Consider the following 13,542-nt stretch of genomic DNA (forward strand, 5'->3'; position numbering starts at 1 on the left):
ACCCAGATGAACTTATCCTTTGTGGCTGATGCCATATACTGATTCTGCCATACGTTAAAGATAAGGACTGTGGTAGTCCCTCAAGTAGTGGGCCATCCATTCACTGCCTACACTGAGGTGAGGACGTTATCTAACGGTAAAAGAAAACATCACTACTCACTTGCTAAGTTTTTGGAATTAAGCTTTCTACACTAATGTGTACACTTGGGAGACACCATAACTCAGATAATTATTGCATCATACCTGACAGAAGATGTCTTTTCTCTCACTGCTCCTTGTTCTACTTCATCCAGTAGTTCCACTGTAAAAATAATCAAATGATTTCCAATAGAACTTCTAATCTAAAAGCAATAGCCACCCCCCTCTCCATACACTGAGTGTGACTTTATACTGTACACAGCAATTGGAAATGATATGGTAGCCCACTGAGACTGTCACTGGCTGGCAAGAACCAGAGCAGAAAAGAGTATCCAAAGTACTGAAAACTCCTGAAATTGTGTCCCTAAATAGCTCCTTGGTTATTTATGATTCTCAATGAAGGTAGAAGTGGAGCAGCTGAGATATGAACCAGTGCCCATATGGGATGCTGGCGCAGGAAAGTGGAGCATTAGCCAGTTGAGCCAATGCACTGGTCCTCAAAATAAATAAATCTTAAAAAAAAAAAAAAAAAAAGAATTGTGAGGGAAACATTCTATGAAGACTCTGGAATCTTTTTTTTTTTTTTACCATAATTCTGTAGAGAGAACAAGAAAATAATGTATTTGATTCTAACATGCACATTTTAAATACTGAAACTGGATATGATTTATAATAAACCTACATAACAGTCTAATTGGCAATTTTTTCTTAAGGTGAAAAAGTAATGATGTGTTTTATAATAACAGCACCTTAGATTCTGTGAAGTAGACTGTGGTACTTTTCAAACACATTCCAGTACTTTTTGAAGAAAAAACCTTTCAGGGGGTCATTATTATTTCAGATGTCTTTTTCCACTTTCTGTACCATCTACAAATACTAAGTTTGGGACATGGAAAAATGAGATTCAGTAAAAGTGATGATTAGCCATTATTATCCTTCTTGATAATTCTTCAAGGTATGTTTTGGGGAGATTCCACCATTGGTGAATTGGGTCACAGGGCAAAGCAGGTGCGGAAAAGGCCAAGGCCTGGGAAAGAAACTTGGTGCAGATGAGAGCTCCCTGTGTTCAGACAGATGACACAGACTGTGAGGTGCCCATCTTCTGAGTTAGAGGTGGCAGGCTGATTCCTCTGCTTCTCTCTGCGCGCCCACCCATGGCCTAACTTTGCTCCAGTCCCTAGATCTAGTCAACTGCAAAGGCCAACAGTCCAAACAACTAAGAATTCCACTGCTATCCTCACAATCACTACTACTGTAAACAGGGGCTTCAGGGATAAATAGCACTTACATGGCACCATACTCAGTGAGAAAGGACAGTCCCAGGAAGGAAGGGTCCAGATTTGTCAAACATGATATGAATCTGGATTGACAGTCATTAACTTGGTGAGACTTTCATCTCCTAATTTCTAGTTTTCTTAAAAACAAAGCAATCTTTCAAGCAGAAGTAATCGTGTGTCCTGGCGCTCTTTCCTTGCCTCAGCTCTGTCCTGACAGCGAGAAGCACCGAGCCCTAAGAGGTCTCAGTGCTCCCTTCTCACCTTCCATCCCTTACTCATCTTTACTTTTCCCGGGGCGCCAAAAAAAGACAGAGTCTGAGTCCTGGAGAGCAAAATCTGTTCTTGCTCCCAACCCCTTTCTCACATCCTATTCACTCAGTCTGCAGCACAGTGATTAGAGGAGCTTTAATAGCTGTTCTTTCAGGTGACTCTTCTACAAAGCTTTTGCAGGTAGAAAAACAGAATTACAGCTGCTTCCTGCAATTCCCAAATCCTGATGACCAAAACTTTGAACTCCTCTGGTGATGAAACCTGACCTTCATTCACTTACACTGATTACCTACCATTCCCCTGAAGCAAAGTGTGGCCTCACACAGCGCTGCCCAGCCCCTCTGAAGTGTTGTATGATAGGAATGGTATCTCATTTCATGGTTGCCTTACATTTCCCCAAACATTGTGGATTTGGAGATATTTGGCTCCAAGGTTAAAGATAAGGACCTAAGGACCGCAGTGTTTAACTTGTTTGCAAGACTATTCCTTCCCGGCCAGGTTCCTAACTCTGCCTGCTCTAACCTCCGTCTCCCAGGGTGGGCATTGGCATATCTCAAAGAGTGAACCCAAGATGACCACAACTGTGCAAGCTTGTGCTGCTCACAGAGCACCCACAGACACGGCTCAGAGAACAGCAGCTTCTCAGCAGCCAACTTCAAAGGTCTGAAGATGCAATAGGCAAAGCAAGTCTACTTCTCACATTAGCTTACATATTGGAATGAGGCAAAGGAGTGAAATTAATTACCAGTGTAAACGTGAACACCAGCATTCAGGAAGATGAAACTCACCATTCACAATCTCATGCCCAAAGAACATCTTCACTCCTGGGACACTTCGACCAGTCTCGACATTCTTCACTGTTAAAAAAAAAAAAAAAAGCATGTCCTTCAAAAGTGCTTCAATCTTTCTTAAAAATCCCCAAAATATTTTCTCAAGTGGTGAGTGGACAACAATAAATTATAAAGCTACAAGCGGTGAACCCAGTAGTACAGAAGACAGAGTGGAACCCAACTTAGTCCAAGACACACTGCAAATGGAAAAGGCGTACACTAAATTTAAACATCCCTCAAGAGTGTTCTATGGCTTTAGGAGCCAAGGATTAACTATTACTATATTTCTGTTTATTTTTACTCCACCTAACTCCAGAAAGAAACTCTAACAGCTGATTACTTCTAGAGTCCATACCCAGTTTCATGTTATGCCACACGCACAAAAATATCAGGAACAACGATACAACTCCTAGCCAAACACAGGACCCTCTTGTGAGAAGGTAAAGTAGTTAGGAGAGGTTTAGATGTCACATGTGCAATATGCTGTCACTTTTCTATATGAAAATTTATTAGCCATTTTCATATCTGTCAGCAATCCAAACAACTGAGTTCCACTCTTACTATTCCACTGAACATACATTATATATATATATTTGATTATCATATATGTATATATATGATTTTTTTTATTGGAAAGGCAAATTTACAGAGAGACGGAAAGATCTTCCATCCACTGTTTCACTCCCTAAGCGGCCGCCATGGCTGGAGTCAAGCTGATCCAAAGTCAGGGGCTTCTTCCAAGTCTCTCATGTGCATGCAGGGGTCCAAGGCTTTGGACAATCCTCCACAGCTCTCCCAGGCCACATACAGGGAGCTGGATGGGAAGTGGAGCAGTTGAGACACGAACTGGAGCCCATATGGGATTCCAGTGTGTGCAAGATGAAGCTTTAGCCACTGAGCCACTACACTGTACCCCCACTGAATATATTTTTACTGAGGTCAAAGATCAACAGTTATCTATCTGTGGAATCCAGTAAAAGTTTTCCACTTATCTACCAATCACCTATTTACCCCAGGGAGCACCCACTCTGAGCCAGGCCCTATGCTATTTACCTACCTCCATTCTCTAGTAACATAATGAGATAGGCATTTCCTTATCTCTACAATGGAAAAATCTGAGGTTCAGAAAGATTGAACAACTAGCTCAAGGGCATACACTGCCAGTAATAGGCCTTAGCGACTTTGACAGTCATTCCTGTAACCATGGTCTCACCAACTCGCAGATTTGTCAGCTCCAGTTGCCCTGGCTGGCTCAACTCGCTCTGCCTGCCCCTCCCACACTGATGGTCCCCTTCAATCTCTGTACTCCTTGAATGACCATACCCACTTCCCAGGGGCAGGCGTGGTGGCATGGCAAGTTAAGCCACCACTTGGGATGCCTAATTCCTTATTAGGTTAATGAGATTCAGGTCCTGGCTACTCCACCTCTGATTCAACTGCTAATACATCCCGAGAGGGAGCAGATGATGGCATAAGTGCCTGGCTCCCCAACCACCTAACTGGGACAGCTGGACAGCACTCCATGGAGGCTCCTGCTTTGACCTGGTTGAGCATTAACAGGGAGCTACACTGGAAGTGGAGCAGTTGGAAATCAAGCCGATGCCCATATCGGATGCTAGCACACTGCAGATGGCAGCTTCACAGGATACACCACAGAGGTGGCCCCAGGAATATTTTTTAAACATACCAAAATGAACATCATTTTTATCTATACAATCAGCATAAAATTAATGATAAACAAAAAATTGTAAAATTCAATACTGGATTAATTAACTTACTACTAGTAACAAAATAAAAAGACAGAACACTTTGATAATTTATTTAGAAATGGTTATCAAACACTTAAAATTGGGCTGAACATTTGGCTGAGTGGTTAAGGTGCTAATTAAAATGTCTGTTATTGGGCCTGGGGCGGTAGCCTAGTGGCTAAAGTCCTTGCCTTGTGGCCCGGGATCCCATATGGGTGCCAGTCTGTGACCAAGCAGCTCTGCTTTCCATCTAGCTCCCTGTTTGTGGCCTAGGAAAGCAGTCAAGGATGGCCCAAAGCCTTGGGCCCCTGTATCCGTGTGGGAGACCCGGAAGCAACTCCTGGCTCCTGGCTTCAGATCAGTTCAGCTCTGGCCATTGCGGCCACTTGGGGAGTGAATCAATGGACAGAAGATCTTCCTCTCTGTCCTCTTCTCTGTATATCTGACTTTCCAATAAAAATAAATCTTAAAAAAATAGATATCTGTTATTTCACTCTGGAATGGTTGGGTTCAATATTTGTTTCTAGACCTTAACTCCTGTTTCCTGCTAATGTGGACTCTGGGATACAATGAAGGCTCAGGTAATTGGCTTCCTGGCTCTGATGTGGAAACCTGGGTGGTATTCTGGCTACCAGCTCTGGCTTCTGGCCCTGCCACAGCTGCTCTGGGCATCTGGTGAATGAAACAGCAGATGAGAACTTTCTCTTTCAAAAAAAAAAATTTTTAAAAAACCCATAAGTAAATTACTCACAACTACCCCAATAATTTTATTTTTGGGAAATATTCTTAAGAAAAAACTCTAACTCCAAGTATAAAACTTTTTAAACCTTTTTGTTTATATTAATTACAGTTTTTCTTTTTTTTTTTTTTTCAGTAAAGCTTTATTTATTTGTTTGAAAGTCAGAGTTATAGAGAGATGGAGCGAGATCTTCAATCTACTGGTTCAATTCTGAAGTGGCCACAACAGCTAGGGTTGGGTCAAGCTGAAGCCAGGAGCCGGCACTTCTTCTGGCTCTCCCACATGGCTGATAGGGGCTCAAAGACTTGGGCCATCCTCCGTTTTCCGAGGCACATTAACAGGGAACTGGATTAGAACTGGAGTGGCTGGGATTCCAATCAGTGCCCATAGGGGTCAGTGGCATTACAGGTCTTAAGCTGCTATGCCACAGCACCCACTCCTAAATTAAACATAAGAAAATAATTGTTATGGTGCTAAACAAAAGGATATATGATATACTTAACTTACTATGTTAACTATATAAATCTGTGTTAAGGTACACCAAAATACCTGTCCAGGACTGAGTGTTTCTGTGAACCAAGCATGGGACTTTTACTGCTTATTGTCTATTCAAGGCCATTTATGCAGGTTGGCAATGTGCCCAGACAGTGGCCTTCCAGGGCATCTTTTTAACAGGGCTGACTCAGCTGGGAGGCACACCCTTCTCCCCACTGCTTTCCTCATCCTTGTCTGTATAACACATTACCCTGAGGTGAGGAGTCACATGTTAAAGGATAAAGATTACTGTGTCCTTGCTAACTGGGGACAGTCACAGTAGCCCTGGGCTGCTTTCCTTTCATATGAGAGAATAAACTACCTTGTTTAAGCCACTGGAGGTAGACTCAGTTTCTAGCCACCAAGTGTGGCTCCCATTCGACACAGTATTCACATCTTTAGGCAACGCACTTGAGAGTGTATATGCTCTGCACTCAAAAACCTTGTAGTGTTCCTCCCTCCTTTCAGAACAGTGTCCATCAAATGCTATGACTTGTATGATCCTTTTAGTTTGTCTCATATCAGCCAGTGTTAGAGCACAAGAGGTAAAGTCACTGCCCACACACCGGCATACCATGTGGGGACCAGTCTGTGCCGGGCTGCTCTCTCTAAGCTGGTTCCCTGGGAAAGGCAGCTGAGGGTGGTCAAAGTGTCTGCGCCCCTGGCTTCTGCCTGACTCTGTCTGCCTTAGCCATTGTAGTCCCTGAAGAGTGACCAGTGGAAGGAAGAGCTGTCTCTCCCTCTCTCTCGGTAGTTGTGACTTCCAAGTAAATAAATTTTACATATATATATATAAATCTATTTACATATACTTGTATATGTAATTTTTCTCACACCCACCTCATCAGCCTTATCTCCCATTACAGCCACAGAACATTGTCACATTTTTATCATTCCACATATGGATATATACTACTGCTGCTCCTTAACAGCACGGTCCTCTCATAGTGCGCCCCAAAGCACAGCACCACCTGAGAACTTGCTGGAAATGCTCATTCTCAGGCCCCAGCCCAGACCTTCACAATCAAAAACTCCATGACTACAGCAATCTGTGGCATTTAAACTACCCAAGTGAGTTTGATTCCTGGGTGAAATTTGAGAAGTACTGGCTTCAAACAACCTTCTCCTATAGTCTTGTCATTAACGCCTACTCACCCAAATGCAGTTCTGCAACCAACTACTCCTTTAGGAGCCTTACCCACTGTCTTAATGGAACGATTCCCAGATCTATAGTAGCTGAATCTGGACGAGCATTGCAGGGCAGAGGTTTAAACTGTCACTTGTCGTGCCAGCATTCCATATGGGAGTGCCAGTTTGAGTTCCAGCTGCTCTGCTTCCAACTCAGCTCCCTGCTAAAGTGGCTGGGAAGGCAGCACTAAAGGGCTCAAATGTCTGGACTCTTGCCACCCACATGGGAGAGTCAGATAGAGTTCCTGGTTCGAGCTTTCCACCTGGCCCAGTCTAGCTGTTGTGGACATGTGGGCAGTGAAGTAGCAAATGAAGAGCTTTGTAGTATGTCTCTCTCACATCCTGGCTTCCAAATGAATAAATGAAAAGGATAAATTAGTTGACTGTGCTTTCTTAGCATCTTTTGTGTCTATCAGGGAAAATTTCCTCCTTCATTACACCTGCTTTTTGTTTGTTTTTCGTTAAACTTATTTATCTATCCCCTTACGAGGCTGTTTTATAAAGACAGGGCCCATGTAATTTCTATCTGTATTCCTGGTACCAAGCACAATTCTTGGGATTTAAAATTACTAGTAAGTGGTAGGTATAGCGGTATACAGACTAGTCATCCCATATTGGCTCTGGATCAAGTCCTGGCTGTTCCAGTGCCCATCCAGCTCCCTGCTAATGGCATGGGAAGCAAAGAGGATGGTTCAAGCTCTTGGGTACCTGCAAACACATGGAAGTCCTGGAAGAAAACTCTCAGTTTTGGATGGGCCCAGCCTCTGGCCATTGTGGCCACATGGGAGGAATAAACCAGAGTGAAGATCTTTCTCTCTCTCTTTCAAATAAATAAATCTTTGTTGTTGTTGTTTTAAAGATTTATTTATTTTTATTGGGAAGTTAGATATACAGAGAGGAGGAGTGACAGAGAGGAAGATCTTCTGTCTGATGGTTCATTCCCCAAGTGACTACAATGGCCGGAGCTGAGTCAATCCGAAGCCAGGAGTCAGAAACTTCTTTTAGGTCTCCCACGCGGGTGCAGGGTCCCAAGGCTTTGGGCCATCCTTGACTGCTTTCCCAGGCCACAAGCAGGGAGCTGGATGGGAAGTGGAGCTGCTGGGATTAGAACCGGCGCCGATATGGAATCCTGGAGTGTTCAAGGCAAGGACTTTAGCCGCTAGGCCACCACTCTGGGCCCATAAATAAATCTTAAAAAAAAAAACTATCAGTAGGTGATCCTCAATAGATTAATGTCAAGAAAGCTTTGAAAGTCACAGACATGCAAGTCTATTTTAAGTTCATGTATGACTTAAGAATAAGATGAATCTTGCCATTTCTAGAGGTTCCTATCGTACACTTAAACCTTATATCAGAAAAGTAACTACCCTCGCTGGTCAGTATTCTAGCTGAATAGAAATGATGTAATGTAATGGAGTTTCTAGGGAGGAGGGTTGGTGGGCAATGGCATAGCAGAGAGGTCCCGAGAGTCCCCACCCCTACCATGAGCCATGCATCTTTTTGGTTTGACTATTCCTGAATTATATCGTTTTATGATAAACTGGAACTGAAGCCAGGAGGTGCAGCAGCCTTGTGACCACAGTCTTTTTAAGGACCACTGCGGGGCTGAACAGGAACCCAAGGCCCCTGTCCCGGTGGCTGCTTATCAGCCACTGTTCTGTCCACATCCTACCTCTGGCCTTGACTTTGTATGAGAAAAACTGTGATCCTTACTGTCTTTGTGAATCCATTAGTTAGGCGATTATAACTGAGTGGTTATTTTTAGCTTCTAGAAGCATATGGAGACAAATTAGAAATATCCAATAAATGAAAGAAAAAACACATAAATACTGAAATTCCCTCTACCGTGTTAGTAAGTCTACAGGCATGAAGATGAGTCAGCATAAGCTACCATGTTGCTTCATTAGGGAAAACTACACTGAACATGCTCTGACCCCTCTAAAACAGTGGCTTTTCAGTGGCTAACAGAGCCCCAAACTGTCATTCAACCTCAGGCATCAATCCCCCAACATGCAGAAGAGTACAAAAACCAGAAAAAGAAACAGAACGGAACCTTTCTTTAGGATAAGAATCTTGTTAGGGTCCACATGCTGGAGCACACCCTCGAAGACGCCACACACCAAGGTGAGCTTCACCCTTCTCCACAAAATCTGATTGAGGAAATGGTAGTCACTGCTGGGATCCATTCTATTCAACTTCTGAAGTACTCTTTAAATACTCTCTAAGCATCAAAGCACTTGGAAATTAATAAAGAGATCTATGATCTTGAAAAAAAATCTTGAGGGGCGTAGGGTTATTTTCCTCTTCCTTGTTCATATCTGTAAGACAAGAATATAAAGAATATGAATAGTTCAGCAGCTCATCATTTTACAGCAATGACAAAAGGATCATTAGAGCATGAATTCTGGGCCTGGTGTGCTAGCCTAGTAGCTAAAGTCCTCACCTTGCATGCACTGGAATTTCATAGGGGCATCAGTTCATGTCCTGGCCATCCTGCTTCCCATCCAGTTCCCTGATTGTGGCTTGGGAAAGCAGTAGAGGATGGCCCAAGGCCTTGGGACCCTGTACTCATGTGGGAGACCTAGAGGAGGCTCCCAGCTCCAGGCTTCAGTTTGGCTCAGCTCCAGCCATTGTGGCTTATTGGGGAGTGAACCAGCAGATAGAAGATCTTTGTCTCTCTTTTCTGTAAATCTGCCTTTCCAATTAAAATAAAATAAATGTTAGAAAAAAGAAAAAGAAAAAGCATGAATTCTGGACAAGCGTTGTGTTACATCAAGTTAAGCCACTACCTGGCATGCCTGCATGCCACATTAGGGTTTAAGTCCTGCCTCCTCTAGTCCCAATCCTGCTGCATGCTAATGCTCCTGGCAAGGCAACCGATAATGAGTGGCCCAGGTACCTGTGTCTCTGCTATCCACCTGGCAGATTCAGAGGAGTCCCTGCATTCCTGCCTTCAGCTTGGTCCAGCACAGGCTGTTGTGGGCATTTGAGAGTGAATCAGCAGATGAAAGATCTCTCCCCGTCACTCCACCTGTCAAGTAAATAGATAACAATACAAACAAGCATCAATTCTAATTTATACAGAAAAGTCTGGGCAAGATAGACTTGCTACTTTGTAAAATGAAGATAATATCACCTTTTCCTTAGCTAGGTGGGACTAGCAAAATGCAAGTTTTTAAATTGATGAAATTTACAGTATCTTTTTTTTATTATTATTGGAAAATCAGATTTCCAGAGAGAGGAGACAGAAAGATCTTTCATTCACTGATTGACTCTTCAAGTGGCTGCAATGGCCAGAACTGAGCCAATCTGAAGCCAGGAGTCAGGAGCTTCATCTGGGTCTCCTATGTGGGTGCAGGGTACCAAGGCTTTGGGCTGTCCTTGACTGCTTTCCCAGGCCACAGGCAGGGAGCTAGGTGAGTAGTGGAGTAGCCAGGAAACCAACCGGTATGGGATGGGATGCCAGTGCCACAGGGCTTGAGCACCATCAAGTGAAAAAGATTGATATGAAGAAAGATACTCACCAACAACACATCCTATAATAAAATTTTTACTCAAAAATGGCTGGTGTACAACTTCTGCATTTGGAAATCTTCCAGATTAATAACATTTCCAGAGTTTGACATTATTTCCAAGCAAAGCTTTAAGTTATTTAGAACTATCACAATTTATACGTGGCACAATGATGTGACTACACAGGCTGTTCCATGTACCCTGGCTACTGCTCTAGCCTAGGCTACTATAGTGTCACCAACCAGTCATACAGACTGACAGATCAAACTGCCAATGCCTTACAAACAAACGTTTTTGTGAGGATGTATGTTTATGTGAAAAAAAACTGCGACAAATTAGGTGTGTACAAAGAAAAAGCCTCATTTTACAGATTTTTAAAAGTTACTCACTGCAATATTGTTGTGTTCTTTAGCGTAATGATGTAATTTAAAACACGAATCATTTCTGAAAAATAGCATCTTCAGAAACAATTCTGGGGTCAGTGCTGTGGCTCAACGGTCTGATCTGGCAGCTGCAAGCACTGGCATTCCACTGGTTTGTGTCCTGGCAACTATATTTTCCACCTAGCTTCCTGCTTATGACCTGGGAAGGCAGCAAAGGATAGCCCAGATCCTTGGGACCCTGAACCTGTATGCAAGCCCTGGAAGAAGCTCCTGGCTCCTGGCTTTAGATAAGCTCAGTTCCAGCTGTTGTGGCCATTTGTGTGGTGAGCCATTGGATGAAAGATATTTCTGCCTCTCCTTTCCTCTGGAAGTCTGCTTTTCCAATTTAAGATAAATATATAAATCTTCAAAAAAAAATCTGCTATTTGTAGGCCCTAGTGTATAGGACCCATATATTGTTTTGCTCTCCAAATGGCCACAACTGCTAAAAAGGAGCCGATTTGAAACCAGAAGCTTCTTCTGGGTCTTCCATGTAGGAATAGGAGTCCAAGGATTTGGGTCATCCTCTGCTGCTTTCCCAGGCCACAAGAAGAACTCCAATATGGGATACTGATACTTTCAGGTAGAGGATTAGCCAGTTGAGCCATTGTGCCAGCCCTGATAAAGGTTCAACAGAGGCTTAAATTTATAAAAGCAGCTTGCCATAGCCTAGTGGCTAAAGTCCTCACCTTGCATATGCACCAGAATCCCATATGGGCACTGGTTCATATCCTGGCTACTCTACTTCCCATCCAGCTCCATGCTTGTGGCCTGGGAAAGCCACTTGTGGAGTGAACCATAGGATGGAAGATCTTCCTCTTTGTCTCTCCTTCTGTCTGCAAATCTGACTTCCCAATAAAAATAAACCTTTTAAAAAAGAAATAAGCAGCTTGCCTTTGCCACACTAGGAAAACTCAGCGAATTTTGCAACTTCAGTATAAAATGACAAAATATACAGAGGCTAATTCCAGCAGGAATAAGGTGAAAAGTTACACAACATTTCTAGCCACCGAACCAGCATAATTTTAAAGTCAAATACTTTCACCATCATTGTTTGATACTTAAAAATGTTACAATCTCATTTAGAGATGAAGACACCTGCCCAAAGTCACACAGCTAGAAGTTAATGGGACCTAAACTAAATTCACGCCCCTCGTGGAGGGCCTTTGTGGCCTGGTGTTTTATGTCCCATGGGAACACTGGCGAAGCAAGTCAAGGGGGAAGCTAGGAAAAAGTGCCTTTGGCTAAAGTTCCTTTGACAGGGAAATAAGGATCATTTACAGATACAAAGGAGGACAAGAAGGAAAAAACAGATAAACTTACATTCAAGATAGCCGGAGGTGGGCAGAGGGAAGCTTGTGAAGTGCTTGGAAAAAAAAGAACATGAAGCAATGAAAGCTCTAAGTGGAGACCCTACAAATGGCAAGAAATATCAGATTCTTCAAGCTATAGCAGACAGGTTGCTAACATGTTTGGCTACTACACCAATATTTGCAAGACAGAAAAACAAAAACAAAACCAGCTCCAGGGGTCAAAGCAATGGCTCATCTGACTATGCTCAACCTGCATGAGCCAGCATCCTATACAGACAGAGGTTCATGTGTGGGATGCTTCATTTCCTATCCAGTCCCTGTTTGTGGTCTGGGAAGGCAGTAGAGGATGGTTCAAAGCCTTCCACCTGTGTGGAAGACCTGGAAGAAGTTCCTGGCTCCTGGCTTCAGATTGGCTCAACTCTAGCCGTTGAGGCCATTTAGGGAGTGAACCAGTGGATGGAAGATCTGTCTCTCTTCTCTCGGTAAAATCTGCCTTTCCGATAAAAACAATTAATTAAAATTAAAAAACAAACAGCACAAGAAACAGCTCCAGGAGCTTCTTGGGAAGCTGCTATCAGCGAGGCTGACCAGAGCGCGCCAATCATGAAAAACAGCAGGTGAGACTAAAAACCCTCTCTGCCAAGAAGCTCTAGGGCAAGTGTGAAAGTAGGGGTGCAGGGGGCACTAGGGGAAACATGCCCAGTCAGTGTACCCTAGTCACTGGGTCATGCCAGTGGTTAGCATTTGGTTCCTCCACATCTGAACCAGGAGCGGGACGAGCAAGACAGTTGAAGCCCCTTGCGCCTGCCGACCCCGGAGTGTAGTAAAACTTAACCTGCAGCTTCCAACTCTGTCATGAAAGCACGAGTGGGACCTAAGACCAGCCAGCAGAACTCCACAGGTTGAGGGGAAAAAAACAAGGCCCTTCCACTAACTCCGCGGATCAGATGCTACAAGTTCACGGTCCTCCACCGCTCGTCAAGGTTCTGCTTTGCACGCGGAGATTGAGAATGAGCCAAACGCACGAGCTCCGCGCACTTGGCCCTTCAACGCGGGGCTACAGTGACGGAAGTAGTCTCGGGGCGCGTCGGGCCCCGCAGCAGTGGCCGTCAGCCCTCAATCCCCAACACGCGCGGAGTGGACGCCTGTGGGCCCCAACTGCGAGAACGGCTGCTCCTCCTCACCGTCGGCCTCAAGGCCGGCGCCCCTAGCGGCCGGGAGGAGGCAGCGCAGCCCAGGAACCAGAAAAAGGGGGAGACTCCCGGCATGCAGTTCCGGGGTGGGGTGTGGGGGGGATACACCCTAGGCGAGGATGGGTGCTGGGGAGAGGGGACCTTCGTCTACCGGCCCCGCGAAGCTGTGTCTGTTTTCCTCTGTCACCAGCAGTATGGCATTCCTAGTGGGAGAGTCCTGTAAGAAACTGGCTGCCGAAGTCACTTTATCAATTTGCCCTTTTCGGGGCGGGGCTTGGAGCGCCCCGCTGGCATCGCCCCTTTAAGGCCGGAGGCCGCCGCTGTTCCGGGGGCGGGGCTCGTGTCCTAGACGACGGGGGCTGGCGCGGGGCTGCGTC

At 44.5% G+C, this 13,542-nt stretch overlaps 1 protein-coding gene across 2 annotated transcripts in view; it reads right to left on the reverse strand.

Annotated features, from left to right (window-relative positions):
• The window catches only part of EXD1 (exonuclease 3'-5' domain containing 1), a 28,511-nt gene extending 18,831 nt beyond the window's left edge, over positions 1–9,680 (reverse strand). The window contains exons 1-4 of one of the 2 annotated variants that reach the window (XM_040968942.1): positions 9,643–9,680; positions 8,778–9,042; positions 2,474–2,542; positions 244–301 (exon numbers count right to left, since the gene is read on the reverse strand). In XM_040968942.1, the coding sequence (XP_040824876.1) occupies positions 244–301; positions 2,474–2,542; positions 8,778–8,910 (260 nt within the window). In that variant the 5' untranslated portion in view covers positions 8,911–9,042; positions 9,643–9,680. Of the gene's footprint in view, positions 1–243; positions 302–2,473; positions 2,543–8,777; positions 9,083–9,642 lie in introns of those variants that run through there. The other variant, XM_040968943.1, reaches the window with a different exon arrangement.
• Between the last annotated feature and the right edge of the window lie 3,862 nt (positions 9,681–13,542).

Source organism: Ochotona curzoniae, unplaced genomic scaffold (assembly GCF_017591425.1).
Source record: "Ochotona curzoniae isolate NIBS_2020 unplaced genomic scaffold, NIBS_Ocur_1.0 scaffold_4701, whole genome shotgun sequence".
Taxonomy (NCBI): domain Eukaryota; kingdom Metazoa; phylum Chordata; class Mammalia; order Lagomorpha; family Ochotonidae; genus Ochotona; species Ochotona curzoniae.